Source organism: Pelodiscus sinensis, chromosome 6 (genome assembly GCF_052426305.1).
Source record: "Pelodiscus sinensis isolate ZL-2025 chromosome 6, ASM5242630v1, whole genome shotgun sequence".
In the NCBI taxonomy this organism is placed as follows: domain Eukaryota; kingdom Metazoa; phylum Chordata; order Testudines; family Trionychidae; genus Pelodiscus; species Pelodiscus sinensis.
In genome coordinates this window covers 77,358,138-77,379,884 of record NC_143057.1, presented here as the reverse complement: position 1 = coordinate 77,379,884, position 21,747 = coordinate 77,358,138, and the positions used below count along the sequence as shown (strand labels likewise).

Genomic DNA, 21,747 nt, shown 5'->3' with positions numbered 1-21,747 from the left:
TTCATACACCTTACAAGTTTCTCAATTAAGTGACTCTATTAAGAAGAGGGATCTAGGCTTCACTGTGAACAACTCAGTGAAGATCTCACCTTAATGTAAAGAGTGGTATGGAATGGAGAACAATCTCTGAATAAACATGAAAAATATTGTAATGCCATTATATAAATCAATTATACAGATTCATTTAGAATATCTTGTATGTACTGGTCATCCCCTCTCAAGAAGGAAATTGTGGAGCTAATGGGTATTCAGAGAAGAGTTATAAAAATTATTAGAGGCATGGAAATTCTGTATGAAGAAAATGGGCAGGCGATAAAAGGACATAAGTGATAAAGAAAAGATATTTAGGGAAGACGGAAGTTCCCAGTATCATAATACCAAAATAAATGGACATTGAGAAGCAACCAATTGCAAACTGTAAAAGAAGTATTTATTCACACACTCTATCATTAATCCATGGAACTCACTTAAATTTGCCTGACATGGGGTTTAGTTAATAAAGAATTAAAGAAGGGTAATATAATTAATACAGGGCATCCTCACTATAAGTCTCCCTGGTATACATCCGTTCCACACTAAAGTTGTTGATGCTTGTAGGAATTGATACATTATAAGTCCTCCCATTACCTGCTCTTAAGTTGTGGGAAAATAAAATTTGTGCAAATGGAAGTCAGCCATGGGAAAAAAATTCCCCACTTTAAGTTTTGCTATAAGGTTTTTGTTTTTGGTTTTTTTTTTTTTTTTTTTTTTTTTTGCTATAAGTTTGTTTTGCTATAAGTCCAAGATTTTTGGAACATATCTTAGACTTATAGCGATGACAGCCTATATTTATTAGCCTAGGTATATGAAAATTAGATCTGATCAAACTAACTTGATGTCTTTTTAATGAGATTATTCTCTACCAGTTAAACTAATAAAGTGTTGATGTAGTATACTTACACTTGTACTATACAGGATTTTAAGAAACTAGGATATGCAAACTCAACATGAGACACATTAAATGGTAGACCTCAAAACATAACTATGAATTGGGAATCATCATGAACTGGATGTCCTTTTAACGGGGTCCCCCAAGAACCTGTTCTGGGCCCTACACTGCTTAACATTTTTATCCATGTTCTGGAAAAAAAACAAAATCATACTGATAAAGTTTTCAGGTGACACGGATTGGGAGAATAGTAAATAGCGAAAAGGATAGTAATTTATACAGAGCAGTCTGGATAGTTCTGTGAGCTGGTCACAAGCAAACTTATTTGCATTTCAGTATGGCTAAATGCTGAGTCAAACATGTAGAAACAAATAAAGCAAACTCTACCTACAGCATAGGGAACTCTATACTGGGAGTCCAGGGAATCTGAAAAGAGATTTGGGGGGGGCCTAGCCGGGGGGCTGCCTGGGGTGCCAACCTATGGGAGGCGCCTGATTGAAGTGGTAAGGGGCGCCCGCTCGCCTGCGGGCATGGCTGTGCATGTGCTGCTCGCCCGGGGGAGTGGCGCCCCTTACCATGTCAATCAGGCTCCCGGGGCGGGGCCGCACATGCGCTACACGCCTGCTGCCCAGGGCGCAAGTATGGCTCGGTCCAGCACTGGTGACATCGCATCGGACCATCAGTTGAACATGAGCACTGAGTGTGATGCTGTGAACAAAAGGGCTGTTGTGATCACTGAAAGAATAAACAGGAACATAGAATAGAAGTAGAGAAGTTCTGTTACCTTTTCATTTGGCACTATTGTAACCACTAACAGAATGCTGTGTTCAGTTGTGGTGTTCACAATTCAGGAAGATTGTTTGGAGCTTGGTTTTTCTCAGTTCTTCTTCAAGGAGTGTCCCCGTGGGTACTCTACCTTAGGTGCGCCAGCACCGCTACACCCATGGTTGGCAGATTCTTAGTAGCAGTGCCCCTATTACTGGCACGTGACAGTTGTAACGGTCATCCCAGGTACACAGCCAAATGCCTCCTCAGTTCTTCTCTGACTGCTGCTGGCTTAGGTCACATAGAGCAGTTGCTATGTTTACCCTCATACCTATTATATTAGATACATGGTTATTCTTTAGGTTACTCTAGTTGTAGTGTTAGTATCGTCTTCTTTGCAGTTACACTGAAAAAAAAACCTGAGAGAACAAAGACTGAGAGCGGGGGAACGCTCCCCCCGTCCCCACACTTCACAGGAGCTGTGGTTTATACACTGCTGTCTCAAAGCAGGCTCTGAATGATAAGTAGAAACCTTTAAAAAAAGACTTAAAAAAGAGAGACTCCTTACTGAGACATGCCTGGATTCCCAGTCTTTAAGAAATGTGATTCCTGTAAAGTATCTATTTCAGTATTGGATGGCCACTCACACTGTGTCTGCTACCTGGGTCAAGAGCGGGGGTGGACAATAATTTTCCCTCGGGGGCCACCTCGGAAGGAGCGGGGCCTAAACAGGAAGGGGATGAGTCCTAAATGGGAATGGGCGGGGCTATCCCACCCCCAGACCATTTTGCTTTAATCCCACTTTAATATCAGACTAGCTTTAATTGCAAATTAATACTCGATGGAATAGTTTTTAACTATCATAACTATGGAATGGACCACGGTCATTCAAAGTTGAAGAATGTCTTTCTTTCTCAGGAAAGGAGTTATGTCATTGGGATTCTTCAGGTACTCAGAGTAGAACTGGGCTGCGGATCTGTCACTTCCAGTACTGAGATGTGAAAATAACAGTATTATATCATCGGTATCATTCGAGAATAGCCATTTAGTTCTGAACTGATGGACGCTGTTCAACATTGGCCTTATTGGTTCTGATAACCTTGTAATGTTTTGATGCTGCAAAGGATTTGCTTCACTTCTTAGTCCCAGACTCTGCTGTTGTGCAGGATTCCATTGTACTGATGGCACCTTTTCCCACTGATATGGGCTGTCAAGCTCTACAGCTCAGGAATTGTTGTTAATACTAGTGTTGGTACTGACTAAAGGATCTTGCAGAATTGGCAGTGGTATAACTTCCTTACTGGTGTTGAGCTGACTTCAACTCTGTCCTCACCCTTAGTATTGTCACATTACTGGTTTTTGGCATTGTGTCCTCTGTACCAGAACATTGATCAGAAAGCATACTGGTTATGGACCAGCTGTAAGGTCAGTTAGACCAACTGTGAGGTATTTCCCAGTACCAGTGTCTGCCAGCATGACACTGAAATATCAATGTATTTGTGGGTATTGATTACTTTGCTTGCCTCAGTGCTGACTTTGGTGTTTGCCACATCCTTGGTTCACTTGCTCTTCTCACCTAATGACTTGATGCAAGATTTTTTTCTCCAATCCAAGAGGACTTTAAGTCCTGTCAAGACTTGCTGAGGAGAATGGCCGTGGCTTTAAGCATAATAATTTGAACTTGTGCCAGAGAATATGCAAAAGCTTTTGGGCATTCTTCAGATGGCTAACCACTAGTGGGTGGTCTTCCCCAATTAATGATTCCTTTGTGGAGCTTTCAAGGGCTTTTATAATATGACTGTTTCTTTAGTTCCTCCAGGTAAGTGCATGGGCAAGTGTTACTATGTCCCAATGCAGTACTTCAAGTGCTTTTATATACATTCAGCCTCAAAGTCACTTGTGACTACAGCTGCTAACAGGAGTTTGCATCAGGTGATATTTAAGTTAACCTTCAAAGAAAATGAGCCCAAGAAGCTTAACGTATTTGTTAGAAAGATTTATTCCACCTTCTTTCTCCAGATGTACATAGAGAATCATCAGGCCCTGTTAGCCAAGTATGCAATGGCCATGTTTACTTACATAGCTTCCAGAAGAATGCAGGGGATGAGCTAAAGGTTTTCCTGGGATAGATTACAATGTAGCCAAGATGTTTCTCCTGTCTGCAGTTAATATAGCAGATGTTTTTTCTAGAATGATGGCCTCTCCAGTAACAATGAGAGCCACATGGTTACAGAACTCTGAAATAGCATCAGACATCCAGCAACTTCCCCTTTCATGGCCAGTGTTCTGTTTTTGACAAAAGTGGTAAGAATTTGCATTAATTTGAAGACTTCCATCTATTATGCACAAGCCACATGGAAGAAAGTCCTCCAGTTCAAATCAGCCATATTATCCTCTGTCATCTATGAGCGGGAACAGAATATTTGACTTATTTCTCAGTTATCAAGCAATGCAATTCTCAGCTATCATCAACTAATCTTTCTCCCTCTTCTTGCTTCCCCTCTCCCCCCACACTTCCATTGTTTGGTACATTTGTTCCACTTTCTCAATACTTGACAAGCTGTAACTCTGGATAAGTGGGGCCTAAGTATTTTGCCACTGGGAGAGTCTATCCAATTCCTTGACATTCCCTTCTCCCACTCACCTACCCCATCTCTATATAGGGATTAATCTCATGAGTCAGCGCTCCTTCAAGAAGTTCAGACACTGCTTTTGCTAGGGACCAAAAACAACAGGAAAGGGATTATACTCAAGATGCTTTTTGATCTCCAGGTTCAAAATGATGATCTGAAATCCATATTCAACCTTGAAAATATCAAGTATATAGAATTCCATATGGTTTCCCCAGCATCAGTCTTTCCCTTTCTTGGATCAAAACCCTGGTTATTGCTGCTTTTACTCGCTAAGATGTCTACTTCCACATGCCTGTGTTGCTAAATGACAGGAAGTTTCTGAGTTTTGTGGTGGCAGGTCAACATTATCAATACATATTACCTCCCTTTGAGTTAAAACATTTGATGTTTTCATAAATGATTGATGATATATTAAACCTTGTGCTTCAAGGTTTAAATAAATTACTAGTAATTAAGATATTTTTTATACCTTTCTCTAGACATGTGATAGCCACTGGAAGAGATGAGATACTAGATTATATGGATCACAGATCTGATCCAGTGTTGTATTCCTGTGACTTCATTGTAGCCCCTCAGTTAATATTGTCCAGAGAACTCATTTTAGTGCAAGTTATCACGTGCTTTCCAAATGATGCACCAAAGTACAAAAACTACATAATATAATACACTATTTTTGGATGGTTGTATTATGTCCAGAGTACAGTACTTTTTATTTACCTTTATTTTGTATTTTCAGTCAAAGCACTGCATTAAATTGAATTGTTTGCCAGACAGCACCTTATTTTGCTAACTGTTCAGACCTTATTTTCTTTTGAAAGATGGACCTCTTTGCTCATTGACATGCATTGGGCTTTTTGAAGACAGCATTATGCCCTTGTTGAGTCCTATTAAACTCAGTGAAACTGGACAGGAATCAATTTAAGATGCCTGATTACATGATTGAGACCAAAAGTAGAAGGTTAGATTTATTATTCTGCAAAATTGAGTCCTCTTAGATATAGTTTCTATAATAAGATACACTAACTTCATTTCTAAGAATAGATTGTACTAAATGTTTTACTTCTGCTTTGCAATCTGGCAAAACAGCTTAATTGTCCTCTTCATTTTTTTTAACCTGTGGTGTCCATTAAGACTTAGGAAACATTCTGCAAAAAATTACAATATGTTTACAGGACTGATTTGTCTAACTGCATTTGTTTGTTTGTTTTCCAGGCAAAGGAAAGCGATGGAAGAATTTGTACTTTATTTTAGAGGGGAATGATGCCCAACTTATTTATTTTGAAAGTGAAAAGCGAGCCACAAAGCCCAAAGGATTAATAGATCTCAGTGTGTGTTCTGTCTATGGAGTTCATGACAGTCTGTTTGGCAGGTAAGAGTGTAGCTTTCAGTTTCTATGTCTGCAGTTGTACACTGTTGAAAAATTACAATTTAACAGGTAGATATCTTCATTTATTTCCATATATTTCTCTTTCAATAAGGCAATGAATTTAACATATGGGAAATTTTAGAACTCTAAAAATTTCAGAAGTTTCTATTGTGAAATAATAGGCAGGGTAGACAGTCAGGCTTTTATATTAATATTTTAACTCCACACTGAGCACAATGTTTTCCAACCATCAAAAATGGAGTATACTGAATTCATTAAAATTGTAGTTGAATAAAGTATATCATATTATAAAAAGATGTGTACATACCAGACATGTTGAAATTGTAAAGAAATTAGCCCTCTTTTGTTTAGACATCAGCTGATAGTTATGAAAGTTAAAAACTATTCCATCAAGTATTAATTTGCAATTAAAGCAAAATGGAAACTAATTCATAAGACAAAAATTATATAAACCATTTTTGGGAAACATGATAACCATTAAAAAGATATTGTTGTTTTTTAATCAGCTTTGCTTTTATTTTAACATGCCAGGTATATGATGCAGAGAACTTATGTAATATTGAGTCACATACTTAGTAAAGGCCTATTTAAAGTTTTGTGTTTAAATGCTGATACTCACAGGAGGTTGTGGTGATCATAGTGGTAGTTAGTAGTAAAAAAGTTAAGAATTGTGGGTGGGATTTTTAAATTGAATTTGTAAATATAAAGAAATGATTCTTAGTATCTTTTCTGTTTGGTTTTGAAAAGACTTAAAACTTTCTAACTAGTTGCTTACACCAAATAAGAATAAATGCTTAATCATAAAATAATCCATTAATATAGAGGTGGGCAAGAGGCAGCTAGCAGGCCAGATGTGGCCCACCAAGCTACTGGATCGGACCCGTAGCCATCTCACCGGCACCCTTACTACACAGCAGTGCACGTGTCTTTAAACAGCTGGCTGCTAATTGCTCGGGTACTCTGGGAAGGGACGGGGAGGCTTTGTTCACCCCCTAGTAAAATTCCTTGGCTCCCATTAGCCAGTTTCTGGCCAATAGGAATTGAAAAGTTTTCCTGGAGGAAGGGGCAGTGAGCGAATCCTCCTCCTTCCTTCCTTCTCTCCTTCCTTCCCATGCTGGAGCAGAGCCACATGGAGCAGCCAGCCCAGCAGACAGGTATGGAGCTTGTCTGATTCCTGCAGGGCTGCTGGCTAGGAGCCATCTAGATAAGCACCTCTTAGCCAAAGCCTGCCTCTGGCACCCCACCTAATCTCTCCCCCCAGCTTCCTTCCCCAAGCCACAACCCCCTCCTGTCCCAGGTCACCACCCAAACCCTCTGTATCCTCTCTTTCCCACCTCCTCCAGGTCACAACTCCCTCCAAGACACTATACCCCCTCCTACATCCCGCCTCCAGACCAGAATTCTCTCTTGCACCCATATTCCCTCCTTGACCCAGCACCTGAAGACCCTGCCTCAGATCATAACCCTTTCCTTCATCCAAACTCCCTCTCGGACCCCACACTGCCTCCTAAACCCCAGTCTTCTATGCCAAGCTCCCTTCTACACTGCACCTGCTAAAAAAAAAAGGAGCCTTTTGGAAAACCTCCACATGAGATCTAAATAAGAGTATGAGAGAGACTCAGTGAGGAGATGTCTGTGGAAAGAATCACTGAAGCTAGACCCTCCTTAAATAATGAAATTTTGGTGCTTTTGTTCCCTCTGGTTGTTAGTTAAGTAATTAGGAAGCTCTCAAATAACTGAGATGGGGTTAAATAGACAGAAATATTGCATAGTAATTGTGAAAACTTGCTGGCATGAATATCCTATGTACCTTTGTAACTAAACCAGTTGTGTAGTTAACTAAGCTGCCTCCTGAACTGCTTTTAAGAAACTCCAGCTGCTGGTTGAAAATAAATTGGATAGTGCATTGGGTGCTGTGTATGGTCTAGATTGTGCCTTACGACTTTGAGTAAAGGACAACACATAGCTGAGCCACACCAGTGAAGGAGAGATTCAGACTTGGTGATGATTCATCTCCTACTGTTCTCTTATTCTGGGTGGTGGTATGCTGTTTCAGTCCTTTATTTGGGATGCAAATTACCCTTCTTGTACTGAGCTAGCTCCATTTGCTAATGGTTAGAGTATAAGAAGAGACATAGCTTTGTCCCTTCCCTGACCAGTTGCTCACCTGGTGAGTATTTGGTCTGAGTTCTTTTCTCTCCTGTTAACTTTGTATTTCAACCACAAATGGAGAGGCAGCTGTGTGGCCAAACGTGAGGTGGAGGAAAAGGTATCTCCCTTTCTAAGGTTATGCCGGTCATTTTACCGTTTTGCCTAAATTATTAAACACATTATTAAGTAGAACATAACTTGCTATTAAAAGTCTGTCAGAGAAAAACTAGACCATTGCAACAAAAAAAAATTACATGTATACAATAAAGAAGTTACTTCAGATATATCTAAAGTTATATGATATTGTAATTGAGAGTGCGTGTGTAGGCATATATATAAATTGTATTGAAGTGATGAGCATGTAATATAGCATCAGAATAAAGGCCCGTACATGCAAACTAGCCTTTTCTTGATTAACACAACTTCCTAAGATTTTTGAAAGAGAAAAGATGTATCTGCTTGACTAGACACAGCAAATATCATGCAGAATGAAAATGTCCCATAGGGGAAAGTTCCATATGTGTGATCCTTAATGTGCTGATTTTTTCTTTCAAGATGATATCACCACATTTTGTGCTATATAGCAAAGGCATTCCCACCTGCATGTGCAGCACAGTCTAGCTTCATCTTAATGATTCCTTATATGTTCTAAAATACAACATACAACTAAACTATGAATTTTATTAAAGGCTCATAACCCAGTGAAATCAAAACATGTTTTCACTTGAATGCTCAAAAGGTTTTTCCTCTGTGTGAACATTTAGCTTTCTATCCCCACACTCTTCAATGCTACAGCTGTCTAAAACTAATGATTTTTGAAGAAAAAATGATTGTGTTCTTAATGCTGTTTTTATTCAATCAACTAATTTGTTTTCCAAAAAATATTTGTATTTTGCTGAACATTAGCAAGCAAAGCAATTGGTCAGTAGTGCGAAGATGTTACTGTCCATTATTAAAACTTCTGTTTTTTTGTTTTTTTTTTAAAGGCCAAACTGTTTTCAGATAGTAGTTCAGCACTTTAGCGAAGAACATTACATCTTTTATTTTGCAGGAGAAACTCCAGAACAAGCACAGGTAAGAGGCTTTGGCTTATAAAAAAAAATGACAATTGTAAAATTTAAGCTATGTGTGTTTTGATACTTAATTGAATTAACGTTTGTGGTGGGAAACAAGTATGCCACATGTAGACAGTGACCAGTATATCAAGGTTTTTGAAGCCCTGTCTTTTATATTAACTTTTCAAACCCATAAGTCATTAGTTCCCTTCCAGATTTATGCCTAGATTCTACATTGAGAAATTTGTGGGTGCAGGAGTTCACCTGCATAGCTCTTATTGCAGGATCAGAATCTTTATTCTCTCTCTGACTTAGGCTACGTCTAGACTACATGCCTCTGTCACCAGAGGCATGTAGATTAGGCTACCAGACAGAGTAAAATGAAGCGGTGATTTAAATAATCGCCACTTCATTTAAATTTACATGGCTGTCCCGCTGAGCCGACAAACAGCTGATCAGCTGTTTGTCGGCTCAGCGCGATAGTCTGGACGCGCGGGTGGCGACATCAAAGGTATTTGTCGACCACCCAGGTAAACCTCATTCCAGGAGGCTTACTTGGGTGGTCGACAAATACCTTTGATGTCGCCACCCGCACGTCCAGACTATCGCGCTGAGCCGACAAACAGCTGATCAGCTGTTTGTCGGCTCAGCGCGGCAGCCATGTAAATTTAAATGAAGCGGCGATTATTTAAATCGCCGCTTCATTTTACTATGTCTGATAGCCTAATCTACATGCCTCTGGTGACAGAGGCATGTAGTCTAGATGTACCCTTAGGGTTAGCACCCTCATACTCACGTCCTTTCTTTTGACTTCAGAAAAGCAGCTCCACTTGGTGGGAAAGGTATTGAGTTCTAGCCCACTTCTCCCCACCCCAACCCCTCTTGTGTGTATGTGATGGGGAGGATGTTTTCCTTCTAGATCTTAGGGAGTACTGTTATCCTTGCAATGCCAAGTTTGGTATTTTCTCTGGATCTGCAGGGCTGCATGTTGTCTTCATATTAACAGAAAGCGGTAGTACCAATAGAACAGTCATTGTTTCCTCTTTTGGCCTTTCAGGGATAATGCCTGGGAGCCAAGGGAGGGGGAAGAGATCACAAGAGAGGCTTAGGGAAGGCAAAGGGCAACTCTTATCTCAGTCTCCAAAGTAACAATCTTTCACTCCCCTCCAGTGTTCTCTGTAACTTTTCCCATCACTGAGCAGAATAATTTTCTTATGTGAACCAGTATGGAACTGATGGATGACACATCACCATCACATCCGTTCATACATCAAAATTCATGTGGCAAAGGTGGGGCCAAGGGGTTCTGAGTGTGGGAAGGGATGTAGGCCTGAGGCAGAGGGGTGGGGGGGTACAAGGGTGTGAGAGCTTTGGCTGGAAGCACAGGCTCTGGTATGGGGCTGAAGATGGGGGGACTCAGGGTGGGACAGTGGGGGGAGGTTGAGGGCTCTGGGAGTGCAAAGTATATGGTGCTGTTTAGAGGGGTTGGGGGGTGAAAGAGGCTACTAGAAGGAGAGAGGACTTCTCCCAGCTCTGTCTCCTCACAATGGCATCTGGGCTGGGGGGAAATGCACCTCTCCCTGCTGTCACAGCTCCGAGGCTGGGGCAGCAGGATAGGTGCCATTCCTCTGCCCTGGCATTTCTGAGCCAGGGCAGAATTGGAGGTGAGAGAGAGCTGCCTGGCAGGTTTGGAGGTGCAGTCAGGCCATACCAGAAAGTCCAGGGCCAGGCTGTCCCAGATGTGACAGGTCTGGGGTTGGGCTCCCCTGGATGCAGCAGGCCCAGGGATGGGCTTTCTGAGCCATGGCAGGGGTTTGGTACAAGGGAGAGGCTCCCCAGCCAAGCCTTGGCTTCAGGTTGCACCTCCGTTGGTCCCACGCTTCCTGTGGTGCCTCAGCTTTTGAAAAGTACAAGAGCCCTGCTTGTCCTGTTTCCCGCTGTGCCACTACTTCCCTGCTAGGGTGTTTCAGAAGGCTGAGGTGCCTCAGGGAGTGTGGAGCCATCGGGGGACTCCCCTGCTGACCTGTGCTCCCTGCAGCACCTGAGCTTTTGAAATGTTCAAGAGCCCTGGGGCCCCAAGTGTTTGAGAATAGTAGATGGGATACATGCAATATATATGCAATAGAAGTAATATGACTTCTAGAACCACTGGTGCTCTTGTACATTTCAAAGGCTGAGGCAGGACCATCAGGGGAGTCTACTGGCCCCCACACTCTGTGTGGATGCTTCTTTTGAAATGTTCAAGAGGCCCAGTGGGCTCCTAGCTTCCTGCAGTCCTTCCATTTTTGAACTGTAGCAAGAGCCCAATAGGCCTGTATAGACTAATTGAATAGTTGATGGAAATCCCATTAACTATTCAATTTAGTTAATTAATCTAAATTTAACATTGCTAATCTGTAATTTATTTTGGAAAAGAAAGTTTACTTGTAGGATTTAAAACATTAATTTTCCTTTTCAGCAGTTTCCAAAGTTTTCTTTTCTATACATGTGAACATAATATAAAATTAAGAATGTTAATCTTTAGAAAGGTGCTTTATGAATAAAATTCACTCTAGTCACATGAAAATATCCATCTACAAGCTTGATCACAATGTCCACAGTCATTACGAGAAGAATGTACATTGTGGCATTGAAGTTGAAGGTGTTCTCCTATGGCTAAGAAAGGGCTGGAGGATAGAATTTAATAGATCTAGAAAAGTAAAGTTAAATTATTTGCCCTCTTTACCCTCACAGAAATATTGTGTATAATAATTAAGGTATTTTAATAGCTATGATTGACATTCCCCACAATCAGAAAATTATTAAATCTTCCGGTAAAGCTGTAGTTTGACAGCCTTTTGCATTATGGAATGTTTTTACAAGAAAATAAATTGATTAGCAAATTTGTTTACTTGAGAACAGCTGCAGTTTACTTTAAACTGAGTACTATGACAATTACTTTTACCCATATTTGTCAATATTTTAAACATATGAATAAAATAGTTGAAGGGTAAAAAAAACTGAACCAACATTTATAATGACAGTATTATATAGTTTTGAGATATATCTGTTTGTGATATCTAATCCTGCAGTTAGCTGCACTGTATCAGAGTTCAGCACAGTTTGAGGATGTGGGACCTAAAGACCTGCGTACTTTTCACTTGTGATCCTTGGACTGTCAGGAAACCAAGTGATCATTTAACAGGAGTGTTGTGAGCAAGACACGAGAAGTCATTATTCTGCTCTACTCTGCACTGATTAGGCCTCAGTTGGAGTACTGTGTCCAGTTCTGGGCACCACATACCAAGAAAGATGTGGAAATATTGGAGAAGAACCAGAGAAAAGAAACAAGAATGATTATAGGTCTAGAGAACATGTCCTATGATGGAAGACTGAAAGAATTAGGCTTGTTTAGTTTAGAAAAGAGAAGACTGAGGGGACATGATAGCGTTTTTCAGATACCTAAAAGGGTGTTACAAGGAGGAGGGAGAAAAATTGTTCTCCTTGGCCTCTCAGGATAGGACAAGAAGCAGTTTAGGGAAGGGAAGTTTAGGTTGGACATTAGGAAAAACTTCCTAACTGTCAACTTCCTTAACAGTGGTTAAACACTGGAATAAAATTGCCTAGGGAGGTTGTGGAATCTCCATCTCTGGAGATATTTAAGAGCACAGGCTCTGGTATGGGGCAGACATCTATCAGGGATGGTCTAGACTCTAGATGAGCTTGGTTCCTTCATGAAGACAGGGGACTGGACTCGATGACCTCTCGAGGTCCCTTCCAGTTCTAGTGTTCTATGATTCTATGAAAGTTGCCCCCACTACAAATTAGAGCAGTCTAAGGTCGTCTCCAGCTCTTGCCCCTTGCAGAGTATGTCTACATATAGGCTATGTCTAGACTACATGGCTCTGTCAATGGAGTCATGTAAAATAGTTTATTTGGCATAGGCTTGGGTCAGCTGGCTTGGGTTGAGGGTCTAGAAATTGCTATGTACACTCCTTCACAGAGTTTGGGCTCCAGCCCAAGCCCAAATATTTAAGCACAGCAATTTTTCAGTAGCTGAACATGAACACCACAAGCTTGGGCCATCCAGGGACTTTTTATCTATGGCTACGTCTAGACTACATAGCTCTGTCGACGGAGCCATGTAAAATAGTTTATTCAGCATAGGCAAAGTTTTAGCATAGGCAAAGATTATTTAAATAATCCCCTCTTTATTGAAATAAAAATGGCCGCTGCGCGGTGCCGACTATCAGCTGATCCAGCACAGCGGGGCAGTCTAGCTGCGCCGCAGTTGACAAGGGAAGCCTTTGTCGACTGCTCTGGTATGCCTCGTGAAACAAGGTTTACCAGAGCAGTCGACAAAGGCTTCCCTTGTCGACCGCAGCGCGTCAAAAGCTTGTGGTGTTCATGTTCAGCTACTGAAAAATTGCTGTGCTTAAATATTTGGGCTTGGGCTGGAGCCCGAACTCTGTGAAGGAGTGTACATAGCAATTTCTAGACCCTCAACCCAAGCCAGCTGACCCAAGCCGTAGTGCATTTTATCCCTGTGTAGATATACCCTAAAGGGCCACACTTTGTAATGACAGACCTCTCTAACATCCTACTCTGAGAGAGACCAAGAATACATGGTGTAGTACCAGTTGGATGGCTTTATAACTCCCATAGATACCTCTCTGCAAAGGGAATCCTTGTTTGCCTCTGTGACAGTGCAGTCGGGGTTCCCCCCAATCCTGCACCCCACTAGCAGCCAGAACAGTCTCCACCAGCCAGCAGAATAGAGGGGTTTATTGATTTTTCCAGAATACAGCACAGCATAGACATGATGTGGCAATAGGAGGGAGGTAGGATGCCCCAGACTCCTTAAGGTGGGGTGCCTGAGTTCCTAGGCTGTCTCCATCATGTGTCCAGCCCAAGACTAACTCTTCCTCTCCCCCCGCCCCCCCTTTGTTCCAACCTCCTTCCCTTTCCCCAGTTAGAACGGGTCAGGGCAGTGTTTGGCCCCCCTGTTGTGCCGTGGTCACAGTCAGGGCCAGTAGGGGACAGCCCAAGCCTAGCGACCAGCAAGATGCCCCACTATGTCACAGCCTCTTTAAAGCAGGTTTCAATGGATGAGAAGCCAGAGGTAGTTGTACAGGAGGCTGAGTCTGTATCCTTCCCTCTTTGCCTCAAGTCAACTTCTTTTTGTGTTTGTGGTGTTTACAGCTTGGAATGAGTCTGCAAAGTTAAAACTTTGGTGGGAGGATCAGAATTAGAAAACTCGTTACGTGAGCTTTATTTACTCAGAAGCAACCATGTTTCATTTCATCCTAAATACTATATGTAATTTAATACAGTGTCATTAGAGTGGAAAATTGGTGAAGATCATACTACATAACTATTAGTAATGCTTGGTAAATCTAAAAGAGAAAATCCTCCTGATTTGTAAATGCTTTATGCACTTCAGATGAGTGAGGATATAAACGTAGCTTTAATTCCTAAGCAAGCAATTTTTGAATACTGCATATAACTTTTAACATATAATATGTGAAAACAAGAAATTGACTAAATGAAATATTTGAATACGTAGACATTTTGTCAGACTTATATCTACCTTCTTTGAGAAGAATGATCAGACTTCATTTGGTTTGAAATCTTGTGTTGTCTTTTATAGGACTGGATGAAAGCTCTGCAGACATTTTGCAACTTACGAAAAACCAGTCCCGGGACATCTAATAAACGTCTACGCCAGGTGACATTGTATAGATATTGTAGTTTTTCTGAAATTTTATTGGTCAAACTCAGTATTTTGAGATCTTTGTCAACTGAGAGTTATATGCTGTCCAAAAGAAGTGACAAGAATGTTTCGAGAAAAAAACTTCCATATAAATAATGTGGGGGAAAATGGGACTGTTTAGAAAACAGACACGTAACTGGTGGGAGCATGCTAAAAGTATACAAAATAATAAGCATAGAAATCTTAGATCCGGCACTTTGATTTGCCATTTCTTTCTGCCAGTTAACGTTACACTCAATCTAAGAAAATGGAAAGATTGATTAAATTGAAAGTTAATTTAAAATTGAAAAAGAAATACAGTTAATACCAATTACAAATGAATATGTGAAATTCACTGCTACAAAATATCCATGAAGTCAAGAGTATAGTATAATACATGTTCCTTGGTTTAAGCCAACCTCTGAAATGAGAAAAGAAATATGTCTATGGGTCTGTTACTCCATAATTGTTTGTTTTCATGGTTTCTTGTACCTCTCTGAAACGGCTGTTGTTGGAGATGGAGTATTGCACTTTAGATGGACCACTGCCCTGGTCTATTATGGTGTTTGATGTGTTTACTCTCTAAATATGTGATGTGACACTCATTAACACCAGAGGGAGTTGGATTGGGACATAGATTAAGTATGAGTGTTTAAACAAAGACTGCTTAATGGTATTGTACATGGTTCTGAATGCAAATATAAATTATATGAGAGGAGTTCAACTTTACATATTTTAGTACATTTTTAATGTTCTATGTGAACACAATTTAAAATATGCTATGGCCATCATGTGATGCTATAATTTGATCATCTATAGTGCAGATAGAACTGTTTTCCTTTTTGAAAATGGATAAAGTTAATATTTAAATAACTTGTCTCAACTTTAAAAAAAATGGTCTGGTAGCACTTTACAGACTAGCAAAACATGTAGATGGTATCATGAGCTTTCATGGGCACAGCCCACTTCTTCAGATGACCAGAGTTATGAGTTTAGGATGTGCGCAGACAAAATAATAGGAGAGGGGGAAGGGAAAAGAGAGGGAAGGAGGTGGGAGACAGGGAGCTGGAGGGAATCAGTAAGTATCTGAAGATTGGGTAGTTAAAATGAAGCAGTTAAGAATCAAAGTCAGTTGATAGACTCCTAACTCAGGAAGGATATTACATAAAGAACTGTTTGCACCTTCAACGGCTGTTAAGTTGGTAGTGTCCCAACCAGCTTTCATCAGAGTCCATTAGCATGTGAACTGAATTTGCGGATGAACTGTAATTCTAATGCTTCTCTGTGGATCTGCTAGTATAACTGGTTTGTGACAAGACAGCTACTTGAAGATCTTTTAAATAGTGATTCGGAAGATTTAAGTGTTCCCCAATAGGTTTCTGTATGTTTCCTTTACGTATATCTGATTTGTGTCCATTGATTCTTTCTGCAGACTGTCCATTTTGTCCAATATATATATATATAGCAGTAGAGCAAGAGTTCTCAAACTTTTTGACACGGGGACCAGTAAATCCATTCACAAGCTTTTGGAGGACCGGTAACATTTATTTGCATATTCATTAAGCAAATGATGACTATTCAAATAAGTTGTTTCTGGTCCTCCAAAAGCCCCCAGTGCCGGCGTTAGCAAAGCTTTTGATACAATCACCCACAATATTCTTGCCAGCAAGTTAAGGGAATATGGATTGGATAAATGGACTGTAAGATGGAACTTACTTTATTTGGAACCTGGTTTTTTTCAGTACTGTTTTTTTGCAGCCCAAAAATATAAACGTATATTTAAAAAAGAATGAAAAATGAATACATTTTCAGTGTTTCACCTGGCTGCATCCTCCACAGAGGTTGGGCCAGGGTTTGGGGGACCCGGCGCCACATGGGCGCTCCAGGGAGCAGGAGCAGATTGGGGGTAGGGTATCTGGCTAGGAGGGAGGGTGCAAGGAAGGGTAGCGTTGAGAGGTGACCAGTTTTATATCGGACAATCCAGTATTTGAGGGTTTTGTCCCGGGAAACAAATTGAGAACATATAAAATGTCTGGTATTTTCTAATTAGGTACGTTTTATTATAATTAGGTGTACCAGTTCGCAGCTACTCAAGGGAGGGTATGTGGGGGGAGGAGGCAAAATGGAATCCCTGGCCGGACTCACTAGTGTGCCAGGGTCTGCATGTGCCCGGGTCAGTCCCTCTCTCCCCCGCCCCCCTTCTCCTGATCTCCCCAGTCTAGCCCTGCTGCCCGCGTCCAGCCCTGCTTCCAGTGGCCGGTTTCCGCCCCCCCCCCCAATCTCCTCTGGTCAGCCCTGCTTCCCACCAATCTCCCCCGGTCAGCCCCGCTCCCACGACCAGCCCTGCTGCCCCCATACAGCCCTGCTTTCGGCAGCTGGTTCTCCCATTCTTCTCCTCCTGATCTTTCCCGGCCAGACCCCCCCGGCCAGCCCTGGTTCCGCCACCTGCCCTCCCCAATCTCCGTGGGACAGCCCCACTGCCTCCAACCCTGCTTCTGCTGCCTGCCTGCCCAGATCTCCGTGGCACAGCCCCGCTACCCCCAACCCTGCTTCCGCCACCCGCCCGCCTGCCCAGATCTCCACGGGACAGCCCTGGTACCCCCAACCTTGCTTCCACCGGCCGCTCGCCTCCCTCCATCTCTGCAGGACAGCCCTGCTGCCCCTAATCTGCTTCCTGGTGGCCGGTTTCTCTCACACACACATCTCCTCCCAGCTCACCCTGCTCTGCTCCCCTCGTGGCAGCCACGCTGAGGCCCGGTATTTTTTTCCCATGGCCCGCTATCGGGCCGCGGCCCATAGTTTGGAAAATGCTGCAGTAGGGCATTGCTGGCATTTGATGGCATAATCAAATTTCTGTATGTGCAGTCAAATGACCTTTTTATTTGGTAGATTATGTTGTTGGCTCCAGTGATAAATTTGCCAGTATAGATTTGTGGGCAGAGTTGGCATCATTTTTGGTTGAAGGGCTGGGTTCCTGGATGCTTATGATGTGGTTGTGTGGCATGGTTACCAGAAAGAATTAGTTTCAGGTTGGGGGATTGTCTGTAAGCGAGAATGGGCTTTTCTCTCAAGGCCTCTGAGAGTGAGAGATAATATTCCAAGATGGGTTGTAGATCGTGTATATTATGTATATCCATAGTTATTGTTTATATTCTGATGGCAACTAAGTCTTAGACTCCAGAGATATTGGGTACGGTTCATGACCTTTGCTCCAAGTGACTTATCTAAAATCCTGATTCTGCATTTGGATCTGTTAGCACAAACTCCGGTTCCTATCTGGAGTCCTGTTGACTTCTCTCTCTGTAGGTGTAGCAGTCAGCACAAGCAAATCTAATATCTAATAAATATTATGGCTGTACAAAATACAACACAGATGACGAATTAGGAGAACATGAAAAAAATTTGAAGTGATCTGAATAATTCTTTTTAATATGTATTCTTCATATTTTTGTAATAAGCAATTATGTTACTACATTTTGATGATGTTTTGCCATTTCTGGACTTTTTCCTATTCTATCTTTTCCTTTATTTAAGTAATTGTCTTGATTGAATCATGTTTTAATTTGTATATGTTGAAATTAAGACTTTTTAGACCTGAAGAAATTCACCCTCTTATATTTTAAAATAAATCTCTTTTTTTTTTTTTCAGGTCAGCAGTCTTATTTTACACGTTGAAGAAGCTCATACGCTCCCAATAAAACACTTTACTAATCCATATTGTAACATCTACCTGAATAGTGTACAGGTAGCAAAAACACATGTTAGGGAAGGTCAGAACCCTGTATGGTCAGAGGAATTTGTTTTTGAGTAAGTCTTGCTCTCTTTGAATTACAATATTTAAAAAAATGATATTTCTTCTTAATAATAATAATAATACTTTATGGGTAGTGTGTTGATGATGATTCATTGACTTTTGATTTCCATCTTGCTAACAATTGGATATATGGCTGCATATACATAATTTTCTTTCAGACCCGTATTTCTTCCATTGTATCTTAAATATTTTTTATTAATGTAATACTAGGGGGCTGCAGTAACCCTACTCATGATGCTCACCAACCCCCTTCTCTCTGGGGAAGGGTGTCTAGCCAGGGGTATGTGCAGGAGTGAGCTTGGGGGCAGGGTGTTTGGCTGGGGGAGAGGGAGCAGGAGCAGGCTGGGGGTAGGTATCTGGCTAGGGTGGGGGGAGGAGTGGGCTGGGGGTGCAGGGTGTCAGTGGAAGAGGTGAGTGAAGGGGCTGGAGAGGTGCAGGGTCTTGGCCGGTCAGTAAATTAGGGAGTTGTGAGTGCGGGGTCTCAGCAGGGCAGTGAGTGAGGGTATAGGGTCTCGGTGGAGGGGACGTGTGAAGGGGCTAAGGGTGTGGAATCTTGGCAGGGTGGTGGGGGTACAGGGTCTCGTCAGGGTGGTAAGGTCGCTGCGGCTGCACTGGGAGTCTGAGCTGGTGCTCCAGCATCGCTCCTCCCCCAAGCTAAGACTCTAAACCCTTGACCCCGCAACCCAATTCCCCCCACACTCTACCCTGGTGAGGCCCTGCACTCTACCCCACTCACTTACTGTCTTGCTGTTCCCCCACCAAGGTATTGGGAAGGGAAGCGGCAGCGCGCACAGCCGCTTCTACCTTGCAAGCCACTCGATCCAGTTCCCCACAGGAAGCCAGTGCTGGTACTTGAAGCTCGCGTGCAGGTGTGGGGTCTTGACTTGGGCCAATGGTTTGTACAGAGCTGCTCCTTTTAGGATTAGGTTTTCCTGAGCATGCTCAGACGCACTGAGCATGCTTAATAGCTCTGCTGAAAGGGGGCAGTTACCTATAAACCATGGGCCAGAGGTGATGGCAGCATAGCACTGTGAGAGGAGGGGCTCCAACCAGTAGGGCTGTGGGGTAAGAGTCTGCTCAGTACTTAAGGTGGCTAGGGCCAGGGGGTGGGGCAGGAGCTGGTTGTGCCTTGAGATGACTTCCACTCCGTGGGGGAGCAATCTAAGGGCAGAGGAGCTGCTTGGAATGGCTAGTAAGGTGCCCTATCTGGAGGTAAACATGGGCTGGGGGGAAGATTGGGATAGGCTGATGACATCACTCTGTTGTCCTGCAGGACATTTTTTTTATAGAGAGAGATAACAGCAAGTGTATGGTTGTTAACATTTTCTCTTGATGGTAGAATCAAAGAATAGAAAATGTGTAATTCAACTTCTTGGTTTAATTTAAATGACAAAGGAGTACAGTATTAATCAAGATTTTCTAATTTTTTTCTCTAGTGATCTTTCACCTGATATCAACAGATTTGAGATTACTCTTAGTAACAAAACAAAGAAAAGTAAAGATCCAGATATATGTAAGTCTTACTGCTATAAAAGAGATATATGTTATAGGAGTAGAGAACAAAGTTGTTTTCCCTTTGCACAACTTTTATCACTCTTCCCCAAGGTGGTTTTATTTAAATTGAAATTATTTAAGTCACCACGTTTAATCATGATTTAAATCAGCAAGCAAGAAACCTCAATTTAAATAATTGATTTTAATTATGTTTTGCATTGATGCTTTGTATTTTCCTATAGAAATATTGATTCTCATTTGTTGCTAGCTATTAAAATATGTTGACTTGCAACTGAGTATGATAAAATAAGTTTGGTGCTTTTTTGCCAACGTGGAGACTGTCATATGTATACATTTTTATTTAAACAGTTAACTTATATTTATTCAGATTCTTAAATTTTACATTTTTATGATAGAAAGTGACAAATTGTGTATTTATATACTAGATAATTAGTTTTTATTTGTGATTTGTATCAAGCTGTAGTTGGATGGAAATTCATATTTGATGAAAAATGCTCAAAAACAAAATTTTGATTTAAATTAAACGTACAGATATAACGTTTATCATAAAAATTTATCCTCTCCTGTCCTTATGATAAAATTTCGCATTTACAAGTGATTGATTAAGCAAAAGAAATATCTGCAGTAAGTGACTTGAATAGACTGTGTTCCTCATGATTTTAGAACTAGTAGATCTCATCCTCTCATACAATATGTCTACACTGCCACCCTAGTTCGAACTAGGGTCACTAATGTAGTCATTCGAACTTGGAAATGTTTCCGGGCGCTGCCATTTTTAAATGCCTGGTAGCTCGAACTACCTGCCCACGGCTACACATGGCACGGGCTAGGTAGTTCAAATTAAAGCTCCTAATTCGAACTACCATTACTCCTCATTGCAGGAGAAGTAATGGTAGTCCGAATTGGGGGGGTTAATTCGAACTACCTAGCCCGTGTCGCGTGTAGCCACGGGCAGGGTGTCCAAACAACCGGGCATTTAAAAATGATGGTGCCCGGGAACATGCAAATAAAGCCCGGGATATTTTAATCCCAGGCTTCATTTGCAAGTTCGATTGACTACATTAGCCACCCTAGTTAGAACTAGGGTGGCTAGTGTAGACATAGCCATATCTATTTACATGTTGGGAGAGAAAATTCTTGCTTTTTTTTTTTCCAAACTCAAATTGGTTTCTTAATGTGGAATTAACTAGATATTCAACTGAACAAGTTGAATATGAAAAAAATATGCCTCTGTGTGCCTGCAGAAGAGGCCACTGCTGTCAGAAATTGGATTAGACCTGCACCAAACTCTGGTTCCAGGCTGTTGGCCAATGACTGACTTCCACCAGTTCAGTGGTTTGACTTGCTTAAAAACCTGACAACAAATATATATTGCTTAATATTATTTATATTTAATTTGAATGATTTTTAATGGATTATGATTATTTTAGACCTTAAAACACAGATTGTGCCTTTCAGATACATTTTAAATAGGTTTATTAAAAAACTCTTTGAATTTAAACCAGTGTTTCTTAAAGTGTGTTCCACAGCACACCAGTGTCAGAAGTGTGCCTCAGAGAGAACAGAAAAAATTCTGCTCCCCCGCCCTCTGCAGAGCCCGTAGACAGCTCCCACTGCGGCTGTCCCCGCTCCCCCAGCCTGCAGGATGGCCCCTGTCCTACGGGGGCCTCTGGTGCTGCACAGCCGTCTCCTCCTCCTCCATGTGTGCAGGCAGCAGCTTTTACAGTAGCCGCTGCTGCTGGGAGGGCTGAGGAGCTGCTTCTGGACC

General features: G+C 41.7%; 1 protein-coding gene across 2 annotated transcripts in view; it reads left to right on the top strand.

Moving 5' to 3' along the window:
* The window catches only part of RASA1 (RAS p21 protein activator 1), a 118,485-nt gene that overhangs the window by 58,381 nt on the left and 38,357 nt on the right, over nt 1–21,747 (top strand). For both annotated transcript variants that reach the window (XM_075932186.2, XM_075932187.2), the window contains exons 11-15: nt 5,539–5,695; nt 8,851–8,938; nt 14,549–14,626; nt 18,300–18,457; nt 19,901–19,977. In XM_075932186.2, the coding sequence (XP_075788301.1) occupies nt 5,539–5,695; nt 8,851–8,938; nt 14,549–14,626; nt 18,300–18,457; nt 19,901–19,977 (558 nt within the window). The remainder of the gene's footprint in view (nt 1–5,538; nt 5,696–8,850; nt 8,939–14,548; nt 14,627–18,299; nt 18,458–19,900; nt 19,978–21,747) is intronic.